At 39.9% G+C, this 22,611-nt stretch overlaps 2 protein-coding genes across 3 annotated transcripts in view; one reads left to right on the plus strand and one right to left on the minus strand.

The window, feature by feature from the left end:
* Nucleotides 1-5,605, minus strand: part of BRCA2 (BRCA2 DNA repair associated) — a 60,799-nt gene extending 55,194 nt beyond the window's left edge. The window contains exons 1-3 of the mRNA XM_025875079.2: nt 5,132-5,605; nt 4,261-4,366; nt 1,659-1,904 (exon numbers count right to left, since the gene is read on the minus strand). Of these exons, the coding sequence (XP_025730864.1) occupies nt 1,659-1,904; nt 4,261-4,327 (313 nt within the window). The 5' untranslated portion in view covers nt 4,328-4,366; nt 5,132-5,605. The remainder of the gene's footprint in view (nt 1-1,658; nt 1,905-4,260; nt 4,367-5,131) is intronic.
* Nucleotides 5,606-5,795: 190 nt separating this feature from the next.
* The window catches only part of ZAR1L (zygote arrest 1 like), a 64,579-nt gene continuing 47,763 nt past the window's right edge, over nt 5,796-22,611 (plus strand). The window contains exons 1-4 of one of the 2 annotated variants that reach the window (XM_025875087.2): nt 5,796-7,751; nt 8,300-8,392; nt 9,951-10,025; nt 13,817-14,051. In XM_025875087.2, coding sequence (XP_025730872.1) covers nt 7,092-7,751; nt 8,300-8,392; nt 9,951-10,025; nt 13,817-13,960 — 972 coding nt within the window. In that variant the 5' untranslated portion in view covers nt 5,796-7,091 and the 3' untranslated portion in view covers nt 13,961-14,051. Of the gene's footprint in view, nt 7,752-8,299; nt 8,393-9,950; nt 10,026-13,816; nt 14,052-22,611 lie in introns of those variants that run through there. The other variant, XM_073894720.1, reaches the window with a different exon arrangement.

Here is a 22,611-nt window from a genome sequence, read left to right on the forward strand (position 1 = left end):
AGAGAGAGAGAGAGAGAGAGAGAGAGAGAGAGAGAGAGAGAGAGAGAACGCGCGCAAGTGCCTGCGAGCTGGGGGAGGGGCAGAGGGAGAGAGAGGATCTTCAAGCAGACTCCCTGCTGAGCACGGAGGCCGACTCTGGGATTGATCCCAGGACCCTGAGATTATGACCTGAGCAGAAATCAAGAGTCGGATGCTTAACTGACGGAGCCACCCAGGTGCCGCAATTATTAGGCTTTCTAAAATAAAACAAATAGTCATTTATTCTATAAATTTTTACTGACAGTCACTTTGTATGCCACTTGGTATCCAACAACATACAAGAAAACCTTTGCCCATTACCTGTATCTTCTTTGTGTATGCATTTTCTAGTACCATGAATTTCCTTTTTCATAGCATTTATTCCACTATAACTGCTTATAGAAGTCTCCTCCATTAGAAGCTAAATGAGTGTGACAGGGAAAACTGCCCAGAAGCAGATAGGTCAGTCAAGACCTGAAAGATGAGCATGAAGTAGCTAGATAAAAGGTAGGAAGAAGTATATAAAGAGCCAAAGAGCAAGGTGGTTTCAAAAAGAAATTCAGTATGAATGAATGGCAAATTGAGGCTGGGTGAGAGGGGGATTATGGCAGCATGAGGCCTGAGAGACCAGATTATAAAGAACCTTGTAAGTCACATTAAGGAGTTAAGATATTATCATGAAGGCAAAAGGAGGTAAATCAAAGGTTTGAGGCAGGAAGTAACATGATCAAATTTACATGGGATTTTTCTGCTCAACAACCTATCAAATAAATTCAGTTTTTTAAGTCTGGCGTTCAGTACCCAGCTTTATGTGCTCTTCTTAGCCTTAAGTTTATTGGTCCCTTTTAGACATGCAACACTCCAAACAATCTGAATTACTTAACATTCTCTTAACAATCTATATCTTCTTCCTCATGTTTTCCCCTTGGCCTTGTACATCATTACTCCATGCCATCTTCAAATTTTTGAGTCTCACCTATCCTTCAAGGTTTAATTCAAATGAATCACTCTCTAATTCCTCCCAAACCTATTTATGCTCTTTCTTCTCAACTCTCATTGTACTTTTTGTACTTTGCTTTTCACACGTACCACATTCAATCTTAGACTGTTCTCTGTCGACTGTTAATTCCCCTTACTTTAGAGTCATACTCCAAAGAAAGGGAGAATATGTCACTTTAAGTAATGAACCGTTGAATGACTATGGACTCTTACTACATGATTGATTGGAATATCTGGCATATATGCCAGGGAAACAGCTACCAAGTCATAAGACATTTAAAGAAAATTGATAAAAATAACCTTCTCTGTCCTGTGATAACCTGCAGAAATAGTTTAATTAACATCAAAACAAGTCCTACTTTTTTTTGGTATAGGAAAGACACAATTTAACAAATCTCACTAGGCAGGATACATTAATCAAAGGAGGGAGGAAAAGGAGTACTAAGTACCCACATTATTTTATTTAATCCAAACTTACCAGACATTATGTTCACCATCTCCATTTTCCAGGTGGGAAAGTGAGCAGAAGAGGTTGATTTGACCAACATGACACAATTAACAATAGAGCTGGGAGTTTTAACATAGGTTTGCTGAATTTCTGGTTCATGTTTTTCCCCAGTTTACTGTACCACATTACTTACCTGAGTCTAACCTGTACTTATCTAATTCTTTTAAAGGAGATTGTTGGTACATTGGCACAATTAGATCTTGCTCTCTGAATATTACTGGAGTTGAAGCCAACTGATGATAAGTTTTCCTTTGTGGTGTTTTAAATAGGTTTGGTTCATAACTGATTTTATATCCAGATTCTTCTGTGGGTTCAGAATTATAGGGTGGAGCTTCTAAAGAAAGTTCTTCAAACCAATTAAGACTTATTGGTCCTAAATCTGTAAGAAAAAGAAAAATTCCATCTTGGTTTTAATCAGTGACAGGTAAGTTCATGGGCCTATAAAAATCGTAATAAAGAAAAGGATGCTTGAGATTTTGACTGTAGATTACTTTTGTTAAAGCATATTAATTAAACAAGATCATTAACCTATTCTCCTTTCAATCTGTAGCAAGGTATAACAAGAGTTTACAAAAATTACAAGGTGATTGCTCCTAGCTACATTAGCTAGCTTTTCTAAAGTTTTCTTTCTCTTACATTTATGATTCGTAGACAGAAGTTATTCATAGTAAGAAGGCATTCCACAGATAACAATTTAATTACAAAGACAATATAAATGGATGTGATAAATCTATAGGTACAGGAACGTATAGACTCAAATAAAATGGAATAAAAAGAGTCCTTGTTAAAGAGAAATGACAAAACTTCTATTATGATCTATCCGCCCTTAAAGTACTGATTTTCAGTGTGTGGTCTGTGGACTATGGCAGGGGCTGAGTGGGAGGTGGAGAGGTCTCCAAGGCAACTTCAGGAGGTCCATAAGGTAAAATCTATTTTCATAATAATACTAGGGCATTGTTTCTCTTTTTCACAATGTTGACATTTGCATCCCTGGTGGGTAAAACTGAGGACATCTTTGCATGAGTCAAGGCAGTGGCAATAAACTGTGCTAGTAATTGTATTCACATCATGCACTTGTCAAAAACAAAGCCAGTCCAACTTAAAATATTAATGAAGCAGTAAAAATTAGTTTTATAAAGCCCAACTCTTGAGCACATCTTTTTAATATTCTCTATGACAAAATGGAAAGTATGCATAAAGCATTTTTGTACATTTAAGTACAATAGTTGTTTAAAAAAGCACTCACTACAAGTTAGCTGAATTAGCACTTTTTTCACAGAAAGCCATTTTTAGTAGAAAGAACAGCTAACAAGTCATTTTGAGTTGGGTGATTTGGTAGACATTTTCTAGAAAATGAAGTTAGCCTGTCACTGCAGAAAAAAGTTTGCTGCCAATGATAAAATGGGAGCTTTTATTTTTAAAAAAAATTTTTAAAGTAGGCTCCATGCCCAGTACAGAGTTCAATGTGGGGCTTGAACTCATGACTCTGAAATCAAGGCCTGAGCTGAGATCAAGAGTCGGACGCTTAACCGACTGAGTCACCTAGGCGCCCCCAAATAGGAGCTTTTAAATGGGAATTAGAATTTTGTTAAACTTTATTAGCCTTTGTAAACTTGATATCTTCCTAATCTCAAAAGACTTTTCTGATGAGATCAGCTAATTAATGAACGTAATTTTTTTGGTTTAATACATAAAATTTAATTTTTATAGTTTAATATTAATGTGTCAATATATGGAATAATTAATTTAAATTAATTAAATGATTATATAGTTTAATACATAAAATATAATTTTTAGTTTAATATTAATGTGTCAATATATGGAATCTGTGTAATTCAGAACAATGACATTTTCCAAATGATCAGTGTCTGATGTTACAACACAGATAAAAGATTTATTCAAAGTGCAAGAAAGACTAATAGAATTAAATGTAACAAAGGGAGTGAAAAGTTCATGATATGGTTTCCCATTCCATACTGCAACTCTTAAAACCACTTGTCAAGTTTTGGTATATTATCAAAGTTACCCACAATTAACTGAAGACTATTAAAATACTCCTTTTTTCAAATACATTGTTGTGTGAGGCTGGCTTTTTACTTGTATACTTTTACCAAAACACTATACTGCAACAGATTAAATGCAGAAATTGGTATGAGAATCCAGCTATCTTCTACTAAGCCAGATATTAAAGAGAACTGCAAAATTGTAAAAACAGTGCCAGTCTTCTTTTTGGGGGGGCAGGGAACAGTTATTTTTCATAAAAATGTTTATTTGTGTTACTATGCAACGGATTATTTTTAAGTGAATTAAAAAACATCTTTAAAAATTCTTAGTTTTCATTTCTATATGGTAGCCTACATAAACAAAAACTCTTTAAGGTTCTCAATCATTTTCAAGAGTGTAAGGAGTACTGAGACTAAAGTTTGACAACTTCTGATATAAAGTAACATACCAATGCTTCAGATTTGCTAATAGTTCTGTGCTTTAAAAACAATTCTTCCTACTGCTAATCCAAAGGCCAGTCTCCTCTTTATCCCCAGTGTTCTATACTTATTATTTCGTTAACTGTATATGATCATTTTCTTAACTGGATTTGTGACCCCATACGGAACAGTTTATAGTGAAAACAAAAACGTTACGTACTGGATTCTTCTCAGCAAACATGCACAGCTACGTATTTTTCTGAAAACATTTTCTCAACGTAAATGACCGATGTATATAAAATTTGTCAATACCTGCTTCACTGCACCGTGTCTTAAAAATTTCAAAAAAAGTCGGCCTCTCTTTGTCTCCAATAGGCATTTTTATCTACAATATTACTCCAATGCTTGGTAAATAACTCTGCAAAAGACAACACCAAAATACACTTCACAGGGATGCAGTCCTTGTCAACCGACTCTGAGGTAAAATCAGAAACAGGTAAACTTGCTTAAAGTTACATTATTTACCTCGGTCCTATCTTTTGGGACAATAATCGAACTCACTGCGATGATGGGAGCATTCTATACTTGTGCTGCCCGATACAATAGCCACTAGCCACATCAAGCATTTGAAACATGGCAAGTATGATTCAAGAACAGAATTATAAATACTATTAATTTTAATTAACTAGTTACGTGTGGCGAGGGGGCGCACAGTCAACGAGGAGTCCTATTAGAGATAAAAATATTTTAACAATGTCAAATCAGTAAATCTTCGTAATACGGCAATTGCCTGGGGGTTAAATAAGGCAGATACAGTGTGTCAGGAGCTGTGAAACACTTTCTAAAATTACAATATTCCGTTAAAGTAACTTCATCGTATTTCCAATTAAGGAAATTTCAGAGTGGGACATCTGGGGCAGCTAAAGGGCAAATCCTGGGCGGCTGGCGGGGCGCAAAGTTGGGGAGTGGAGTTCCAGGGAAGGGGCGGGGCTCGAGTTTGCTTAGCCGAGGGGCCGAACCTTTCCGCCCTTTCTCCCAGAGGATGCGAGGCGGACAGAGACCCGAGGGGGGGGGGGGGGGGGGAGGCAGCAGGCCGCGGCTCCCACCCAGGGAATGAGGGGCGTTCCCCCTCCGCCTCACACCGCGGGGCAGGCTCGTCCGTCTCCACCCAGCCAACACTAACCGTCTCCGGAGGTGCAGCTCTTTTTAGCCAGAGAAGGCTGACAAAAACCGCGCCGGCCCTTCGATCAGAAAGCTGACCCGCAGACTCCTTTCCGCGGCGATCCACGGCTGGGACTACTTCCAATGCGCCGAGCCCCAGCAGCTCCGCCTCCGCCGACCTTATTTCAGACTCTCGCGCCAAAAGCCCGCTCTCCGGACACGTCACGCGGTGTCGTCGTGACGTGACACGCAGCGTGCGTGCCACCCGGAAGTCAGCTTCTGGGCGGGCGGCTGGCGCAATTGTGAGGCGAAAGCCAAGTCCTTGTTCACTGCTGGACAGTCCGGCCTGGAACCACGTGAAGAGGGAGCTGGGGTGCTTGTTCTCTTCTCCCTGAGCCTTCAGAGTAGGAGGCGGTGCTGCTGGGGGTGACCGCGCACTGTGTATCCTCCCCGACTCCTCCCCCTTCTCTCTGCTCCACCTCACGTTTGGATGGTCGCCGAGCGACAGGGCCTGGGGTCTTTGAAAGAACTTTGTTCTGCCCGCAGAGTGAACGGTCCCCCAAAGTGGCCCGTGGTTGTGGCTGACTGCCTTCCCTGCTGCGTGCTCTCTACAGAGTAGAAAGAGATAAGATTTGAAGCCAGAGGACTTTAGTTCTAGTCCGCATGTTGCTCTTAGGTAGCAGGTTTTCAAGGCCTTTAAGCCTGTTTGCCCCCTTGAAAAATTGTGAAACCACTTTAACTCTCTCCTGCGATGTTAGGTACTACCCTCTGCAGGATTCCGTAGCGTCCTTTACTTTCTTCGGGTGCTCATCACCTCGTTTTGTGCTTGTCTTCTCTCCAGGTCGCCCTGGGAGAAGGGAATTTGTTCTCATTCACAGGGTCTGACATGAGCAGCACGAAGCTTAATTCAGGTTTGTTGTATAACCTAGAAAGCTTTCAACTGGTGTGGAGTAAGAGCTGCTCATAGACGTTGGTGCTTCCAGAAAGCTCTTGAGCAGTAAACAGCGAAAGAGCCCTGGATTAGAAAAAGGGTGGTCTGTACGTGGTTACATAGGCGTCATTTTAGTTTGATCATACTCTAGCTTTGGCAGGAAGCCTTACCAATACAGATAGTAAAGCTTATGATAGTTACCACTTACTGAACACTTATGAGTTATTCTGTTTTGTGTTTTGTAGGTAATACCACATTAAATCTTATAATCCTAAAAATTAGTATTGTCAGATGGGGAAACCAAATCACCAGGTTAAGTAACTTGCCTGGTAACAAGGCCCAGGTTTCAATTCAAGTCCCTTTGATTTCAGATACTTAACCCGTGATTAAATTTCTATTTATCCTTTAAATCAAAATAATTTGCCTTTTTTTCCACCTTTTTGGGAGAGGGATCTTCACTAGGGGTGAATTAATGAGAACTGTTGGCATACCTTACAACCCTCTGAAATACATATTCTCACACTATATACAACCCTCCCCCCATAACGTTATGCTTCTTGCTTCTGTGGTTCTAGGGTCTTTACATTCGTTATCTCTGCCATAGTATACTTACTTCCTTATACTCTTCTGGTTTGCTGTTCAAATAACTTACTATTTGCATTTGATTTACTATACGCTTTAAAACAGTATCTCTAAAATAGTTACTATAGGATACATGAGTTCACTTGCTAATGAAAGCATGTGTGCAAATAAGAAGTCAGAAATGAAAAACAGCTCTGAAAAAGATTCAGGGACAGTGAATTGAAGAGATGGGGAAGAGCAATTAGGAATCAGGTGGAAATTAGGCCTCTGTAGATAGGTACATCTCCTGTCCTTTAATTAGGGTAATAGGCAGCAGCTCCCATCAGGATCTGAAATAAAGGGAGAAGCTTGGAATGAACCTGCACTAACTTGATTAGGGGGCAAAAGAAGGGGTGGATGAAGGTGGAAGGCAAAACAAGGAGACAAACCCTCCGGGATATTGTGCTGTGCCTGGGTACCGGGCGAGCCGATGGAGCGCTTTGTCCGTGTTCCCTATGGCTTGTACCAGGGCTATGGGAATGCAGTGCCTTTGGGCCATCCCGGACTCTCTGAACACAAACAGCCCGACTGGAGGCGAAACACTGGTCCCCCCACTTTCCTGGCCAGGCCTGGGTTGCTGGTGCCTGCAAATGCCTCTGACTACTGCATGGACCCTTACAAGAGGGCACAGCTTAAGGCTGTTCTCTCCCAGATGAACCCCAGCCTGAGCCTGCGGCTTTACAAGGCCAACACCAGGGAGGTGGGCGTGCAGGTGAGCCCACGGGTGGACAAGTACGTGCAGTGCTCACTGGGGCCTCGCACTTTGTGCAGCTGCTCTCCTTGGGGCAGCACAGGCCACAAGGCACCTCTATCAGCCTGGGGAGTCTATTCGCCAGTGATAGGACGCAGGGGCTTGATTCAGCTGCAGAGGGAGGAGGAAGACCAGGAGAGGAAAGCACTTTTGGGTCCTGCTGAGGCCAGCCAGCAGCAGCAGCCACCACCAACACCTAGGTCGGAGGAGGATAAACAGGAGGAACGTCACCAGCATGATGAGCTGGAGGAGGAAGATGCCTCAAGTCCCCGGGAAAGGAAGAGCAAGCAGGCCCAGGGAGGTGGCGGAGCAGATCTGCTCAGGAAACCCAATTTCCAGGTGAACTTTCTCCTCCCTGTCCTTAGTCCTCAGCTAGCCTCATCCTTTCTTTCCTCTTTTCCATTTCTGGGGCAACAGAGCAAAAATCTTCTTTTGCTTTCTCCCTTTACTTGATGAAGGAGAGGTAGTTCTGAAAACGCGTTTTACATGGCCTATAGATTTTGTAACTTTGGTAAAATAGGGTGCCAACTTTAAGCATGTGAAAACCGAAAGTCTGGCAGCTACTGCTATTGGGAATGAGGAGATAAAATGGGGCTTCAAGCCTGTCAAATATATGATCAGATTTTCATTCAGGGGAGATTGTGCTGGTGGCATTGTTGCAAGAACATTAGAAAAGTATGAGAGACGGGAACAATGGGAATCCCAGAGTAATCCTTGAAAGATGAGATGCTAAATTAGTGTAGTAGGCTTGAGAAGAGCCATGAATGAGGTTAAGGAAGCTTTTTGTTTTTTTATATGAAGCCATGAGGAAAGAGGATCTGGCTTTCCCCCTCTCCCCCCCCCCCCCCCCCGCAAGATTGTAAAAGGCTTTTCCCCCTTATCTGCAGTTTTTGGAACCAAAATATGGCTATTTTCACTGTAAAGATTGTAAGACCAGATGGGAGAGTGCTTATGTGTGGTGCATTTCTGGAACTAATAAGGTAAGTAAAGGTGAGCGAAATGTGGGAGGAGGGTGGGTTAGACACAGATGTTAAATAGAGGGAGAGTGTTTCCTGATGGAGCATGACCATAATGCTGTCTCATTCATTTGGCGTCCTTCGTGCCAGGCACTTAATAGGTACTAAATGTTTGAACTGAACCGATTTGGACTGTCCATATGAACTCCTGAGGCTCTTAAACCTGGTGTTACATTTGGTTTGGTAGTTCTGTTGAACAAAATTTCAGGTTATTTAGGTGAACTCTTGTCATTGTGTATGGTGGAAATGTCTGTACTCATTTCTTAGTTGGTATATTTTTGAACCTGTTTGGGCCTTAGCTCCTGGAAATTTCCATGGTCTGTCCACAAGGTGGGGCAATAAGAGAAATAATTTATTGTGAAGGTTAACCTCGGAGAGACTTCTTTAGGCTAAGCAGTCCCCCCCTTAATTTTAATTAGTTGTCAACCTATTAAGATTGGGAAAGATTTCACGATCTGCATTTCCAGATTTCCCTGATAGACTCTGGTCACAATAGACTCTCCAGTGTGAAGACTCTAGGCTGGGGCTCAGCAGCTTCTAGCTCCTTTCACTGGGCATGCACACTTCATTTTGCAACAGTCTACATCTGGTCTATTTCATTAACTTCAGCAAGCAGTTGAGTTTGAGACCCCTGTGCTTTCTACATTTTAGATACTGCTTTTCTGGCTAACGGTCTATAGAAGGAGAGGGCAAGGAGGTGTGCTAAGACCTGAGTGAAAACTTGACTTTTCATACTAACCATTTACTAGACCGTGGAGGCAAATGATTTTTAAACTATACTAAAATTACTTAACTCTTTTGCCAGAAGAAAAACAATAGGTTTAATTAAAACACTCCAAGATGCAAGGATACAAAGAACAAGACCTAAAACTCATTGTTAAGAAATTTATTCTCCTAGGAATGACACAGAAAAAATGCAATTTGGTGGTAGATACAGTGGCCCCAGGGGCATGGAAGTCGTGCAGAAATAACACAGGAGGGGGATGATTACCGTGTCGGAGAAAGGCATCATGATGTCCATGCAGGATTTTAGAGGGTAAAGAGGAGTTCATCAAGGAAAGCAGGGAGAAAATGTGTACAAGAAAATGCACAGTTGAGAAACAATATGTATGGGTGTGTAATTACGAATAATTTGAAGTTCAGGTGGGGAAATAAGGAGAAAATGAAAAAGTGAGGGCTCATAGACTAGGACAGAAGGAGAAGGTCAAGGCTTCAGCCCACACAATGAGCAAAATTATAATAGCTACTTCCCATCAAAGATTTTTACTGTGGTACTTTGTGTATATTGTTGGGTAGTTGTCAGAATTATAGAAAATAAATGGTAGTATCTTGATTTTACAGGTAAGGAAACAGGTTCAAAGAGTGAGAAAAAGTGACTGATAACACCAGAAGAACTTAAGACCTCAGGGTAGAGGTTGGGCAAAAGCAAGGCAGAATGTGGGGGAATGAATTACTTAAATTAAGAACTGGGAGTCTAAGGTACATATAATCTTGTATTAAAAAAAGACTTATTTCTCTTTAGGTTTATTTCAAACAACTATGTTGCAAATGCCAAAAGAGTTTTAACCCTTATCGAGTAGAAGCAATCCAATGTCAGGTAAGCATGTAGAGCCCTTTCATTATGTCTATAATGTTGCCCCTCTTAAATAGAAGCTTCTGTGGCAAAATGTTGGGATTGGATAGAATTAGATATTTGCATAGGAGTGTTGAGTTTTCTCTACCTTGAATCTTTGTAATATTTTAAATCAAAGATAAATTCTAGATTTTGGGGTGATGTAGGAACGGGAGAAAGATTGACTCCTTTAAGTTGCTTTATATGGTGTGTTTATGTATGGGCTGTATGTGCTGTTTCTCAAACATCCTGTGTGTAGTTTGGATGTAGCAACTTTTTTTAAAAATTATTTTCATTCCAGTTAACATAGTGTTATATTAGTTTCAGGTGTACAATATAGTGTTTCAGTAATTCCATATGGATGTAGTAACTTAATAGGTAACTTGTATTAAGCCTTTACTACATACCAAACTTTGGGCTACCTGCTTTACGTGCCTTATCTCCTGTAATCTAAACCTTGAGGTAGGTGTTATTCCCATGTTACAGACCAGAAGGCTAAAGTTCAATAAGAAAATAACTTGCTCAAGTTTAGATCAATAGTAAATATTAGAACTATGATCAGATTTTATGATGCCTCCAGTGTCTAGGAAGTCACAGAATTAGATGAGAGCTTATCTAAAACAGCTTGCGGGAGACCTCTTTTTAAAATTTTCAGGGAAGTGTGACATAGTTCGTTTTTGTAATTGAGTTTTTTTAAATCTAAATCCTTCATTTAGTTAAAAATATTTTTCGTACTACTTCAAAATAAATATTCAAAAAACTAGTCTAATAATTTATAAATGATTTACCTTTAGATTTTCTAGTCTGACATTCAGTCTGTTTATGTTTAATATAAGTTGGGTTTAAATATATTTTATTTTCTTATACTCCTTTTTCTTGTGTTCAATTGAATTATCTTTAATTAAAAAAATGATTCCCCATCTCTATTATCTTGGTAGTTATTGTTTATTCTTCTGGTAGTTACCTTAGACGTTACAACATGATTCTTTGACCAATCAAGGTCTACATAAACTGTGAACATTACCTGTCATTGACGATGCAATGAACTTAGAACACTCTAACTCCTTATCACCTCATCCTAATTTATATACTGCTGTTGTATATTTTAATTTTAAACTTCGCAAGACCTTATTTTATATAGTCATTCATTTAGCTTAAGCTACATATATTTCCTTTCTGCTGTTTTTAGGTCTTTTTTGTATCTGGGGCCATTTTCCTTTTACCTGAAGAATACACTTTAATATTTTTAAAAAGATTTTATTTTATTTTAGAGAGAAAGAGAGAGAGAGAGAGAGTAGTGGGAAGGGCAGAGGGAGAGAATCTTCAAGTAGAATCCCTGCCAAGCACAGAGCCCAACATGGGCTTGATCTCAAGACCCTGAGATCTGGGCCAAAACCAAGAGTCAGACACTTAATGAACTGAACTACCCAGGTGCCCCATGTTTTAATACTTAATGTAGTGTAGGTCTGAAGGTGGCACATCCTCTTGGATTTTAAAGGATAATTTTGCTGGGTATAGAATTTTTAGGTTGGCAGTAGTTTTCTTTCTGCCCACTAAGGGTCTGACCTTCATTGTTTTTGTGAAGTTGGCTATTAGTATTTTTGCAGCTCTTTTGAAGTAATATCTCTTGCTCTTTGTCTCCTTAAATCTGCTTGCTTTTAAGATATTTCTCTCTGCTTTGGTTTTCAGGAGTTTTACAATTATATGCCTAGTTGTGATTTCTTTGTATTTACTGTATTTGGGATTCATAGTGTTTCTTGAATCTGTAGCTTGAAGATTTTTATCTCTTTTGGAAAGTTATCAGCCATTATCTTTTAAAATATTACTTCTGCCTCCATTCTCTCTTTCTTCCAGTTACTCATGTTAGACCTTCACCATCTCCCTTATGCTTTTTATGCTCTTTTCTATATTTCTTATGCTTTTGTCTTTCCTTGCTTCAGTTTGGATATCATCGACAAAACTATCCTTCATTTCTCTAATTCTTTCCTTAGCTATTTCCAACCTGCTATTAAATCCATCTGTTGAATTGATTTCAGTTATTCTGTTTGGCAGTGCTACAATTTTTATGTGTTGAAAAAATGACTTCCAGTTCTCTGCTGAAAATATCAGTCTTATTTCTTTGAATGTATTAAGCATAATTATCTTAATATCTGTATTAGGTGACTCCATTAACTTAATGCCCTATGGTTCTGTTGCTATCCTCTTAATTTTCTGTGGTTCTGTCTCCTCATACACCTCCTATGGTTATTTTTGATTGAGTGCTGTCTATTGAATATGAAGAATTATAGTGATAATTTGAGGCCTAGGATAGTATCTTCCTCCACAAGAGATTTGTTTGCTTCTGGTGGGAAGATTAGAGACACCAACAATTTAGATTGCTATTTTCTAATCAGAGTTGAGCTGTTTTGAAGCTGGGCTTCAGCGTCTGTGAAAGCTGGGTCAATTCTTGGTTCATCTTTATTCTTAGGCTGCAGCCTTTCAGGGTCCCAACACAAAACCAGGTCTCTTCTGTTGGGCATGTTTAAAATTATCCCTCAGCTTCATCAGCTTGTCAAACTTACTTTCAGCTTCCCACTGTCTTTCACCTCTTCCAGAATTGGCAGACCTTTAGAGAAGAAATAGTCCCAAATATCAGGCTCACCTCCATTTCTGGGTTTCTTTCTCTAATGCTTTGATAATTCTCCAGTGCCTTCGAATAGTTCTTTTAAAAAGTTATTTTTCTTTAGCTCTGCTTTTCAAGTTATCCTAAGTAGGCGGCTTGGTCAAAATTACTAGTCCACCATTGCCAAAAACAGAAACCTACCTTTAGAGTACATACTGATTTTTATTTATTTATTTTATTGAGGCTTTTCTTCCACAGTGAGAGTATTGTGAGGATTAAATGAATTTATATAAAGTGCTTAGAACAGTGCATACAATAAATACCATGTATTAGCTATTAGAATTTCCTTACAAGGATGCATGCTTGTCACTCACTGGAAAAGTGGAAGATATAAATGCACAACATTTCATAAATCATATTTAAGACTTTCATTTGCAAAATGAAAATGCCTGTTTCCACAATATAAAATGTAAAACTCTTTTTAGCTGTGGTCATATGCAGAAAATAGAGCAGTGATGATCAGTTTTAAAGATTAGCAGGTTTGGGAGGGTGGATAAGGGCAATATGCTGGTCTCCATAGGATGTGATTTTTATTTATCAGAAGACAGAATGGGATAATGGTTAAGAATACTCTAAATTATAGTAAAGATTAGGCATGTCTGGAGAGAAAAGAGAAGGAACTTCCTCCAGAATCCCTCCCCCCTGGTTGTGACAACCAAAAGCATTTCCAGACATTGCCAGATGTTTGCTGGTTGGTAAAATACAGCTGGTTGAGAATCACTGCTCTCAGGTTTTCGAAAATTCCAGCCTAGATAATCAAATCACTTAATACTCACTCACTGCCTCTCAACCCCACCTGGCTACAAATGTAAAAACCCATTAGTGAAGACACTCTATAAACTCTTTTAAAATCTTTCTCTTACATTAGATCTTCTTGTTTGGCTTAGCAGTATTCTCTGAAATATCATCTTTGCTCTTTCATCTTGAAAAATGCATGGCATTTAACAGGATAGGAGTGGTTTTGTACAACTTGGTCCCGGACTTCTCATAGGATTCAAAGGAGGATGAAGATATGAGGGGTATGGGTGGTGGGGAGAAGTATTTTGATTTGAGGATTATATTTGAAACACTGATTTAATTATTTAGTGTCCAAACTATTCCTTGTTTTCTAAAGACCTGTTCAAAGTCTCGTTGTTCCTGTCCTCAAAAGAAAAGACACATTGATCTAAGGAGGCCTCATCGACAGGAACTGTGTGGTCGCTGCAAAGACAAGAGATTCTCCTGTGGCAATACTTACAGCTTTAAATACATCATGTGACAGGCAGTATAAATTGTACAGGACACCCAAGTCTCCTTGTAACTCACTGTACTGTTCCTTTTTTGCAACTTAGCTCTGAGCTGATATTGGAAAATGGATTAGGCTTTTGTACTTTTTGTAGGTTGTATAGCAATTGTACAATGTGAGTGGAATAAAATAAATGCATGTAAAATAGACCGTGAAGTTACATTAATTGTGATCACGGGGTAAAAAACCTCCATATTGCAGTGGGAAATAGTAGATACTGTCCCTTATATAAAGGGAACAATGAAGAGGAACAATAGTCATTTGACAGACTTTTTATCAGCTGCGTGTTCTAAGCACTGGGAACACAGATGATGGGGGGCAAGGTCCTTGCCTTCAATAATTATAGCAAATGCTTAAACAGCACTTATGTGCTAGGGATTGTAACTCATCATAGCAGCCATATTAAGTAGAAACTACTATACTGTTTCTTAACAGATGAGGAGGGAACCACAGAGAGATCATAGTATAGAGCCAGGATTTGAACCCACATGGACTTGAACTTGCTCCATGGCTTGAACATTACATTTACACTTTCTTTTTCTCAGATTCAGATGTGGTAAGTCCTATGAAGGAAACAGTGCTATCATAGAGTGAGCTTTTAGACTGTGTGGTTGGGATGAGGGAGCAGGAGAATTGAGACCTGCAGGATGGAGGGAGCAGGAGAAAAGAAGATGGTTTTCGTCCAAGGGAACAGCAAGAGCAAAGGCTCTGAGTGTGTGGGCCACATAGTTGGTATGTCCCAGGAATAGGGACCCCTCAAGCTAATGTGGGACAGAGGCTGGAGAGGATAGGGCTCAGGTCACAGAAAGTTCTTTTGGCCATGGTCAGGCATGCAGCAGCCCATAAAGGAGTTTCAACAAGACCGTGACATCAGGTTCTTTAAAAAAAAACTCCCTCTGTTGGGGGAAGACCAGAATGTACAAGCAAAATGATGGCTCAGACAAGGGTGATGGCCATGGAGATGGAGAGAAGTACATCAATTCAAGATAATGTTGGAATTATACAGTATTGGAAGTGGATGATGCAGAAATAAATGACTTTTAGATTTCTACTTTGAGCTATGGGGCAGATGGAATTGAGAGGTATAACATTTAGGAGCATATTCTGGAGGCAGATTACCTAACTTCAAATCCTGGGTGTGGTAGATGTAAGTTTGTGAGCAAATTACAAGCATACCTTAAAGCTATTTCAGGTTCAGTTCCAGACCACCGCAATAAAATGAATATCTCAATAAAGTCAGTCAAATGATTTTTTTAGTTTTCAGTACATATAAAAGTTATGTTTACCTATATTGTAATCTATACTATGGTCTATTAAGTGTGCAATAGCATTACTAAAAAATGTACATAATTCAAAAATAATTTACGGCTAAAAAATGCTAAACATGATCTGAGCTTTCAGTAAGTTGTAATTTTTGCTGTTGGAAGGTCTTGGCTTGATGTTGATGGCTGCTGACTGATCAGGGTGGTGCTTGCCTACTGACTGATTAGGGTGGTTGGGATGGCTGTGGCAATTTCTTATTATTTTAAGACAACTATGAAGTTTGGTTCATCCATTGACTCTTCATTTCATGAATGATTTCTCTGTAGCGTGTGATGCTGTTTGATAGCATTTTACCCACAGTAGAACTTTTAAAATTGGGGTCAATACCCTCAAACTATACAGCTATTTTATCAATGAAGTTGATGTAATATCCAAAATTCTTTGTTGTCATTTCAACCATCTTCATAGCATCTTCACCAGGAGTAGATTCCATTGCAAGAAACCACTTTCATTGTTCATCCATAAGAAGCAACTCCTCATCTGTTCAAGTTTGATCATGAGATTGTAGCAATTCAGTCACATCTTCAGGCTCCACTTTGAACTCTAGTTCTCTCATTATGTCCACCACATCTGCAGTTACTTCCTCCATTGAAGTCTCAAACTCCCTCAAAGTCATCCAGGAGGGTTGGAACCAACTTCTTCCAAACTGTTGGCATTGTCCCATGAGTCATGAATGTTCTTTTTGTTGTTATTTTTAAAGATTTAATTTATTTAAGAGAGAGAGAGAGAAAGTAGGGGGAGGAGTAGAGGAAGCAGGACAAGCAAATTCTGTGCTGAGCATGGAGCCGGGATGTAGGGCTTGATCCCATGACCCTGAGATCATGACCTGAGCCGAAATCAAGAGTCAGATGCTTAACCCACTGAGCCACGCAGGTGCCTTGTGAATCACAGATGTTCTTAATGGCATCTAGAATAGTGAATCTTTTTCAGAAGTTTTTCAAGTCACTTTGCCCAGATCCATCAGAGGAATCACAGTCTATGACAGCTATAGCAGTTTGAAGTGTATTTCTTAAATAAGACTTGAATGTCAAAATTATTCCTGATCTCTGGGCTGTAGAATAGATTATATGTCAACAGGCATGAAAAGAACATTAATCTCATTGTAAGTCTCCATCAGAGTTCTTGGGTGACCAGGTACATTGTCAGTGAGCAGTAATATTTTGAAAGGAATCTTTTTCTGAGCAGTAGGTCTCAATAGTGGGCTTGAAATATTGTTAGACATGTTGTAAACAGATGTGCTGTCATCCAGGCTTTGTTTTTCCATTTATAGAGCATAGACAGTAGGTTTAACATAATTCTTAAGGGCCCTAGAATTTTCAGAATGATAAGTGAATATTGTTTTCAGTTTAGTCACCAGTTGCATTAGTTCCTAACAAGATAAGCTTTGAATCCAGGCATTGACTTATCTCTTGCTGTGAAAGTCCTCGATGGATCTTCTTCCAATAGAAGACTGTTTTGTCTACATTGAAAATCGGTTGTTGAGTGTAGCCACATTCATGGATTATCTTAAGCAGATCTTCTGGATAACTTGCTGCAGCTTCTACACCAGTGCTTACAGCTTCACCTTGCACTTTTATGTTATGGAACTGGCTTCTTCCCTCAAACCTCATGAACCCACCTCTGCTGGTTTTAAACTTGTATAGCTTCCTCACCTCTCTCTGCTTTCTTAGAATTACAGAGAGTTAGGGCTTAAGGGAATGTTGTGGCTGATTTGATCTTCCTCTATCCACACCACTCAAACTTTCTCCGTATCAGCAGAAAGGCTATTTTACTTTCTTATCATTGTGTGTTCACTGGAGCAGCACTTTTTAAAAAATTTTTTATTGTTATGTTAATCACCATACATTACATCATTAGTTTTTGATGTAGTGTTCCATGATTCATTGTTTGTGTATAACACCCAGTGCTCTATGCAGAACATGCCCTCTTTAATACCCATCACCAGGCTAACCCATCCCCCCACCTCCTCCCCTCTAGAACCCTCAATTTGTTTTTCAGAGTCCATCGTCTCTTATGGTTCATCTCCCCCTCCGATTTCCCCCCCTTCATTCTTCCCCTCCAGCTATCTTCTTCTTCTTCTTCTTTTTTTTTTTAACATGTATTGTATTATTTGTTTCAGAGGTAAAGATCTGTGATTCAGCAGTCTTGCAATTGTGCAAGACTGGAGCAGCCCTTTTAATTTCCTTCAAGAACCTTTCCCTTGCACTCACAACTTGGCTACCTGTTTGGCAAGTGAGATTAGCTTTTGGCCTATCTCAGCTTTTGACATGCCTTCCTTACTAAGCCTAATCATTTCTAGCTTTTGACTTAAAGTGAGAGATGTGCAACTCTTCCTTTCACTTGAACATCGAGGGACCATTGTAGAGTTACTCATTGGCCTAATTTTAATATTGTTGTGTCTCAGGCAAAAGGGAGGCCTGAGGAGAGGGAGAGAGATGGGGGAATGGCTGGTTGGTGGTACAGTCAGAACACACATAACATTTACTGATTAAGTTTTTCATCTTATATGGGCTCAATTTGAGGCACCCCCAAATAATTACAATAGTAACATGAAAGATCATAGATCATCATAACAAATATGATAATGAAAAAGGTAGAAATACTGTGAGAACCACCAAAATGTGACACAGACACAAAGTGAGTAAATGCTATTGGGAAAAATGGTGACGATAGACTTGCTTGACATAGAGTTGCCACAAACCTTCAAAGTCCAGTAAAATGAAGTACAGTAAAACAAGATATGCCTCTACTTAACTCTTCATGTCTCAGTTACTCTTCTGTAAAATGGGGATAATCCTAGTACCTGTCTCTTGGTGGTGGCCTGAGGACTAAAGGAGCTGATATGTGTTATGCACTGAAGATCATACCTGTAGCATTGTGAGGGCTCAGTAAACAGCTGTCCTTACTTTGATGGAGCTATGTAGTGAGATGGGGAGAGGGTTTCTGTTTCAGTATATTAGATTTGAAATATTTGAGACATCCAAATGGACACATCATGTAGGCTCTTGAGTATATGAGTTTGGAATTTAGGAGAGCTGTCAGAGCTGTGTGTGAGAGAGAGAGATTTGGAGATAAAAAATACATAGTTTTTAAAGCCTTGGGTCTGGATGGGACCACCTAGGAGGAAAGCACAGTACAGGGCTCTGGGGGCACACCAACATTTAGAGCAATGATTCTAAAACTTTCATGTCCCAGGAGTTATCTGGTGATCATGTTAATTGCACATTCTGATCCTGTAGGTTTGGGGTCTGAGTCTGCAAATCTAACAAAGTCCCAGATACTATTAATGCTGCCAGTCTTCTGGATCACACTTTAACTAGCAGGAGATTGGAGATTAGGTAAAATCGGAGATGAAGAGGGATAGGAAGAGGAGGGTGTCACAGAAGCAAAGCTAAAACTATTTCCAGTTCAACTGAATCAATTCCTGTGGTGAGTGAGAAAGATGAAGATAGACATGTCTGTTGGAATGGCGACATGAGGGTTATTGATGATCTCGAAAGAAGTTTTTGATGGAATGGTGGGGATGGAAGCTAGAGTAAAGAAAGTCAAGACAGTGAATAGAGATAATACTTTCTAGACGTTTTGCTGTTAAAAAGCAGAGAAATTAGTGGTAGCCAGAAGGGTATTTGGGGGAAAAGTGAGATATTGAGTACATTTGTATATTAATGGAAATAATTCAGTAGAGAGAAAAAAAATAATTCGGTAGAGAGAAATTGATGGTACAGTCAGTGGAGGACATGCCCACAGGGGCAACGCCCTTGCAAAGGGAGAACAGATGAAATCCAGAGCACAAGTGGAAACAATAATATTTTCTTTATTGTAAAAGGATGGAACACCTAGGGCATGGGGCTAAAAATAAGTTTATAGATTTGGGGGTGAAGATGAAACCCTCTGTGTTATGTACTCAGTGCATTATGAAACAAAGTCATTAGCTGAGGTAGATAGGGAGGGAAAGGGGTGGGAAGCTGAGGAGGAAAAGCAAGGACTGAAGTAAAGTACTGGGAATTTGGTATTATCAGGGAAGCATAATTGTATTTTCTGATAGCATTGGGACCTTATTTTGAGACTTGGTGCTGTTTGAACTATGCTTGGTTGCAGTTGTGTTCTAGTAATGTCACATGTAGGGGGTTCTGGTGCAGGCATGGGAAGGGTAGATCTTAGTTTTAACTAGTTGAGTAAGACACGTGTAAGATATTTGATAATGTCAGCAACGGAGTGATTATAGTCCCTGGAATTTAAGCTCGTTCAGCAGAAAAAGGAGTGAAGGTATGGGATGGATAGTGGGAAAAGTAGTGAGATCTACAGGTTGTTATTTACGACGGGAGAAGAATTATGAGATCGAGTGGGAGTGAGAATAAAAGGGAACTGGAAGGATCCCCAAGTGGGATGCTGAAAGGTGAGGTGCTGCAGCTGGTACACTTACTGCTACTAATAGGGTTTTGATATAGCCACGAAATCGGGTAGTCAAAGTGGAGTAGAGGGGTGAAGATCCCTGGAGGAAAGAATGCGAAAACTGAGAGGAGAAGATTTTGTGTGGGTCATGCATGAGGATGTTGCAGTTTCTGACAACAATATGAGTGGTTGGGGTGAAGAAGGTGGCAATGAGCAATAAGCTATAGTCTCTTCAGTGAAGAAGGGGGTGTGAGCAGGAGGGTTTTAGATCAGCGGTTCTCAACCACAGCTGCCATTTAAAGTCATAGGAAGAACTTTTTAAATTCTAAGGCAGGTTCCTCCCCTCAGCATTTAATTTAAGGGATCTGGGGTGGGGCCTGTGCCTCTGAATCTTTTAGAAGTTTTCTTAATGGTTCTCATGTACAGCTAAGGTTCACAACCACCCCTGTGGGTGATGGTGATGGGCTTGAGGGAGGATAGCTAGAACAGCTGGGTGGCATGAATTTCCACCTCTGGACTTTTTGAAGTGGAAATGAGAAAAGAGTTGGAAACAGAGGGAAGCAAGGAGGAGTTTTCTCAATCTCATGGCTTAGGAACTTCTAGAAGTTGGTGGCAGGTGGCTAAAGTTCTTGGGACCCGAATTCATGCATAGGGTTAGAGCAAGAGATTGCTGTTAAAATCAGGGTCTGGGCTGGAGGCGATGGTGACAGAGAAGGAAGTATCTGCTAGGAAACTGATCTGTATGTGGACTGCAGTGAATTCTAGTTGCTCATTTCTGGTGACCTCAAATACAGAGTCACAAAACGATGATAGATTTGGGGTTGAATGACTACACAAACAGCCTACATCAAAAGGTGATTGGTGGTGTGCTGTTGAAGAGCACTTTGCTGGAGAATAAATCTCTTTGAATTAAATGTTTTTCAAAATGGGATAGTTAGTTATACAATGGCTGGTTTGGTAGACCCTGCTCTGAATTTGACTGAGGGACTCTTCATTTTTGTCACGTACCCCTGGTGATTCTTAGGTTTGAGAATCACTAAGGTAGTGTTTCAATCTTAGCAACAAATTTCAACCCTTAAATAGCCCTGGAATTTGAGTACACTTTGGTCCAATTACATCAATCTCCAGAGCAGTGAAGCCTGGGTATTGGTGTTTCAAGTTTCCCACATGATGTAATTTGCAACTAAGGTTTCAAATTCATTGTTCTTACACTCGGATTCTTACAGGAGAGACAGGCGAGAATTCTAATTTTTCCTCAGGGGTTTTAAATACCATCTATACGTCTTTGGTCCAGACTTCTCAACAACAGACTCACATATCCACCCATTTGCTCACCATCTGGTCTTAGATGTGTAATTAGGTATCTCATAGTTAAGATGTCTGAAAATTAAATCTTGATTTACACCTCTCAAACATACTTCTTTATCTCGGTAAATGGCAGTTCCATTCTCCCATTGGTTTGGGCCAAACTTCGGAGTTTTGCATGTTTCGCGTGTTATCATCAAATCCTGTTAGTTCTACCTCTGGAATATTTACAAAATATACCAACTTGTAATCACCTCCGTTGAGACTACCCCAGCCCAAGCCTTCATTACCTATTGACTGCACTATTATAACAGCCTTCTAGCTGTTTTTTTTTTTTTTTTTAAGATTTATTTATTTGAGGGTTGGAGGGGGAGAGGGAGAGAGAATATCAAGCTGACTCCTCTGCTGAGTGTGGAGCCTGATGCAGGGCTCAAAATCACAACCCTGAGATCACCACCTGAGTTGAAACCTAGAGTCAGATACTTAACAGACTGCCACCCAGGAGGCTCTAACTTGTCTGTCTGCTCCTGCCCTTCTGTGTCTATTCTGCACACAGCAGCCAGAGCAATCCTTTTTTTAAAATTTTGCTTTTATCATGGTGAAATATATATAACATGAAACTTACCATTTCTAAATGCACAATTCAGCAGCATTAAGTACATTCACAATGTTGTAAAACCATCATCACTGTCTATTTCCAGAACTTTTTCATCATTCAAACAGAATGATCCTTTTATGACAAAAGCATGTCACTGCTCTGCCCCCAAATATCCAGTGACTTTCCGCTTCACTCAGTAAAGGACCAAGTCCTTCCTGACTCACCTAACCCTTTCTGCTGTCCTCTCTGAACACTCTCTTCTTTATTCATTTCACTCAGTCACTGGCTTCCTTGCTAGCCCTTCAACAGTAGGATCATGCTCCTGCTTCAGGATCTTTGCATTTGTTTTTCCCTTTGCTGGAATGCTCTTTTTCCCAGAAACTCATATCGTGTCCTCACTTCATTGAGACCTCTGCTCAGATCTCATCTTATTAGAAAGGCTTCTCTAACCCCTTCTGAAGTAGCACCACACCCCAATTACTCTCTGTCCCTGTTTTGTTCATGGCATTCAGCACCACCTGACATAGACAAGTATATCTTCTCCCATTAAAATGTAAGCTCCTTGAATGGAGAGATGTCATCTGTTTTGACAACTGTAGTATCCCCTGAAACAGTGCCTAGCTCATAGTGGGCACACAATAAAAATTTGGTGAATGTAGGAAAAATCTCAGCTCATGATAGGTATTCAAATGTTAATAATCCGGGGCACCTGGGTGGCTCAGTCAGTTAAGGGTCTGCCTTCGGCTCAGGTCATGATCTCGGGGTCCTGGGATGGAGCCCCGCATCAGGGTCCCTGCTCAGTGGGGAGTCTCTTTCTTCCTCTCTCTCAGCCGGCTGCGACCCCTCCCCCGCTTGTGCTCTCTCTCTGTCAAATAAATAAATAAAATCTTTAAAAAAAAAAACCCAAAATGTTAATAATTCTAAGTAAGTGTATCAAAAACTTAAAACACCCAGCTTTATGGAGATATAATTAACATAGTATAAAATTCACCTGTGGACACTAATG

Source organism: Callorhinus ursinus, unplaced genomic scaffold (genome assembly GCF_003265705.2).
Source record: "Callorhinus ursinus isolate GAN/ISIS: 27379988/994484 unplaced genomic scaffold, GSC_fseal_2.0 scaffold7, whole genome shotgun sequence".
NCBI lineage: Eukaryota > Metazoa > Chordata > Mammalia > Carnivora > Otariidae > Callorhinus > Callorhinus ursinus.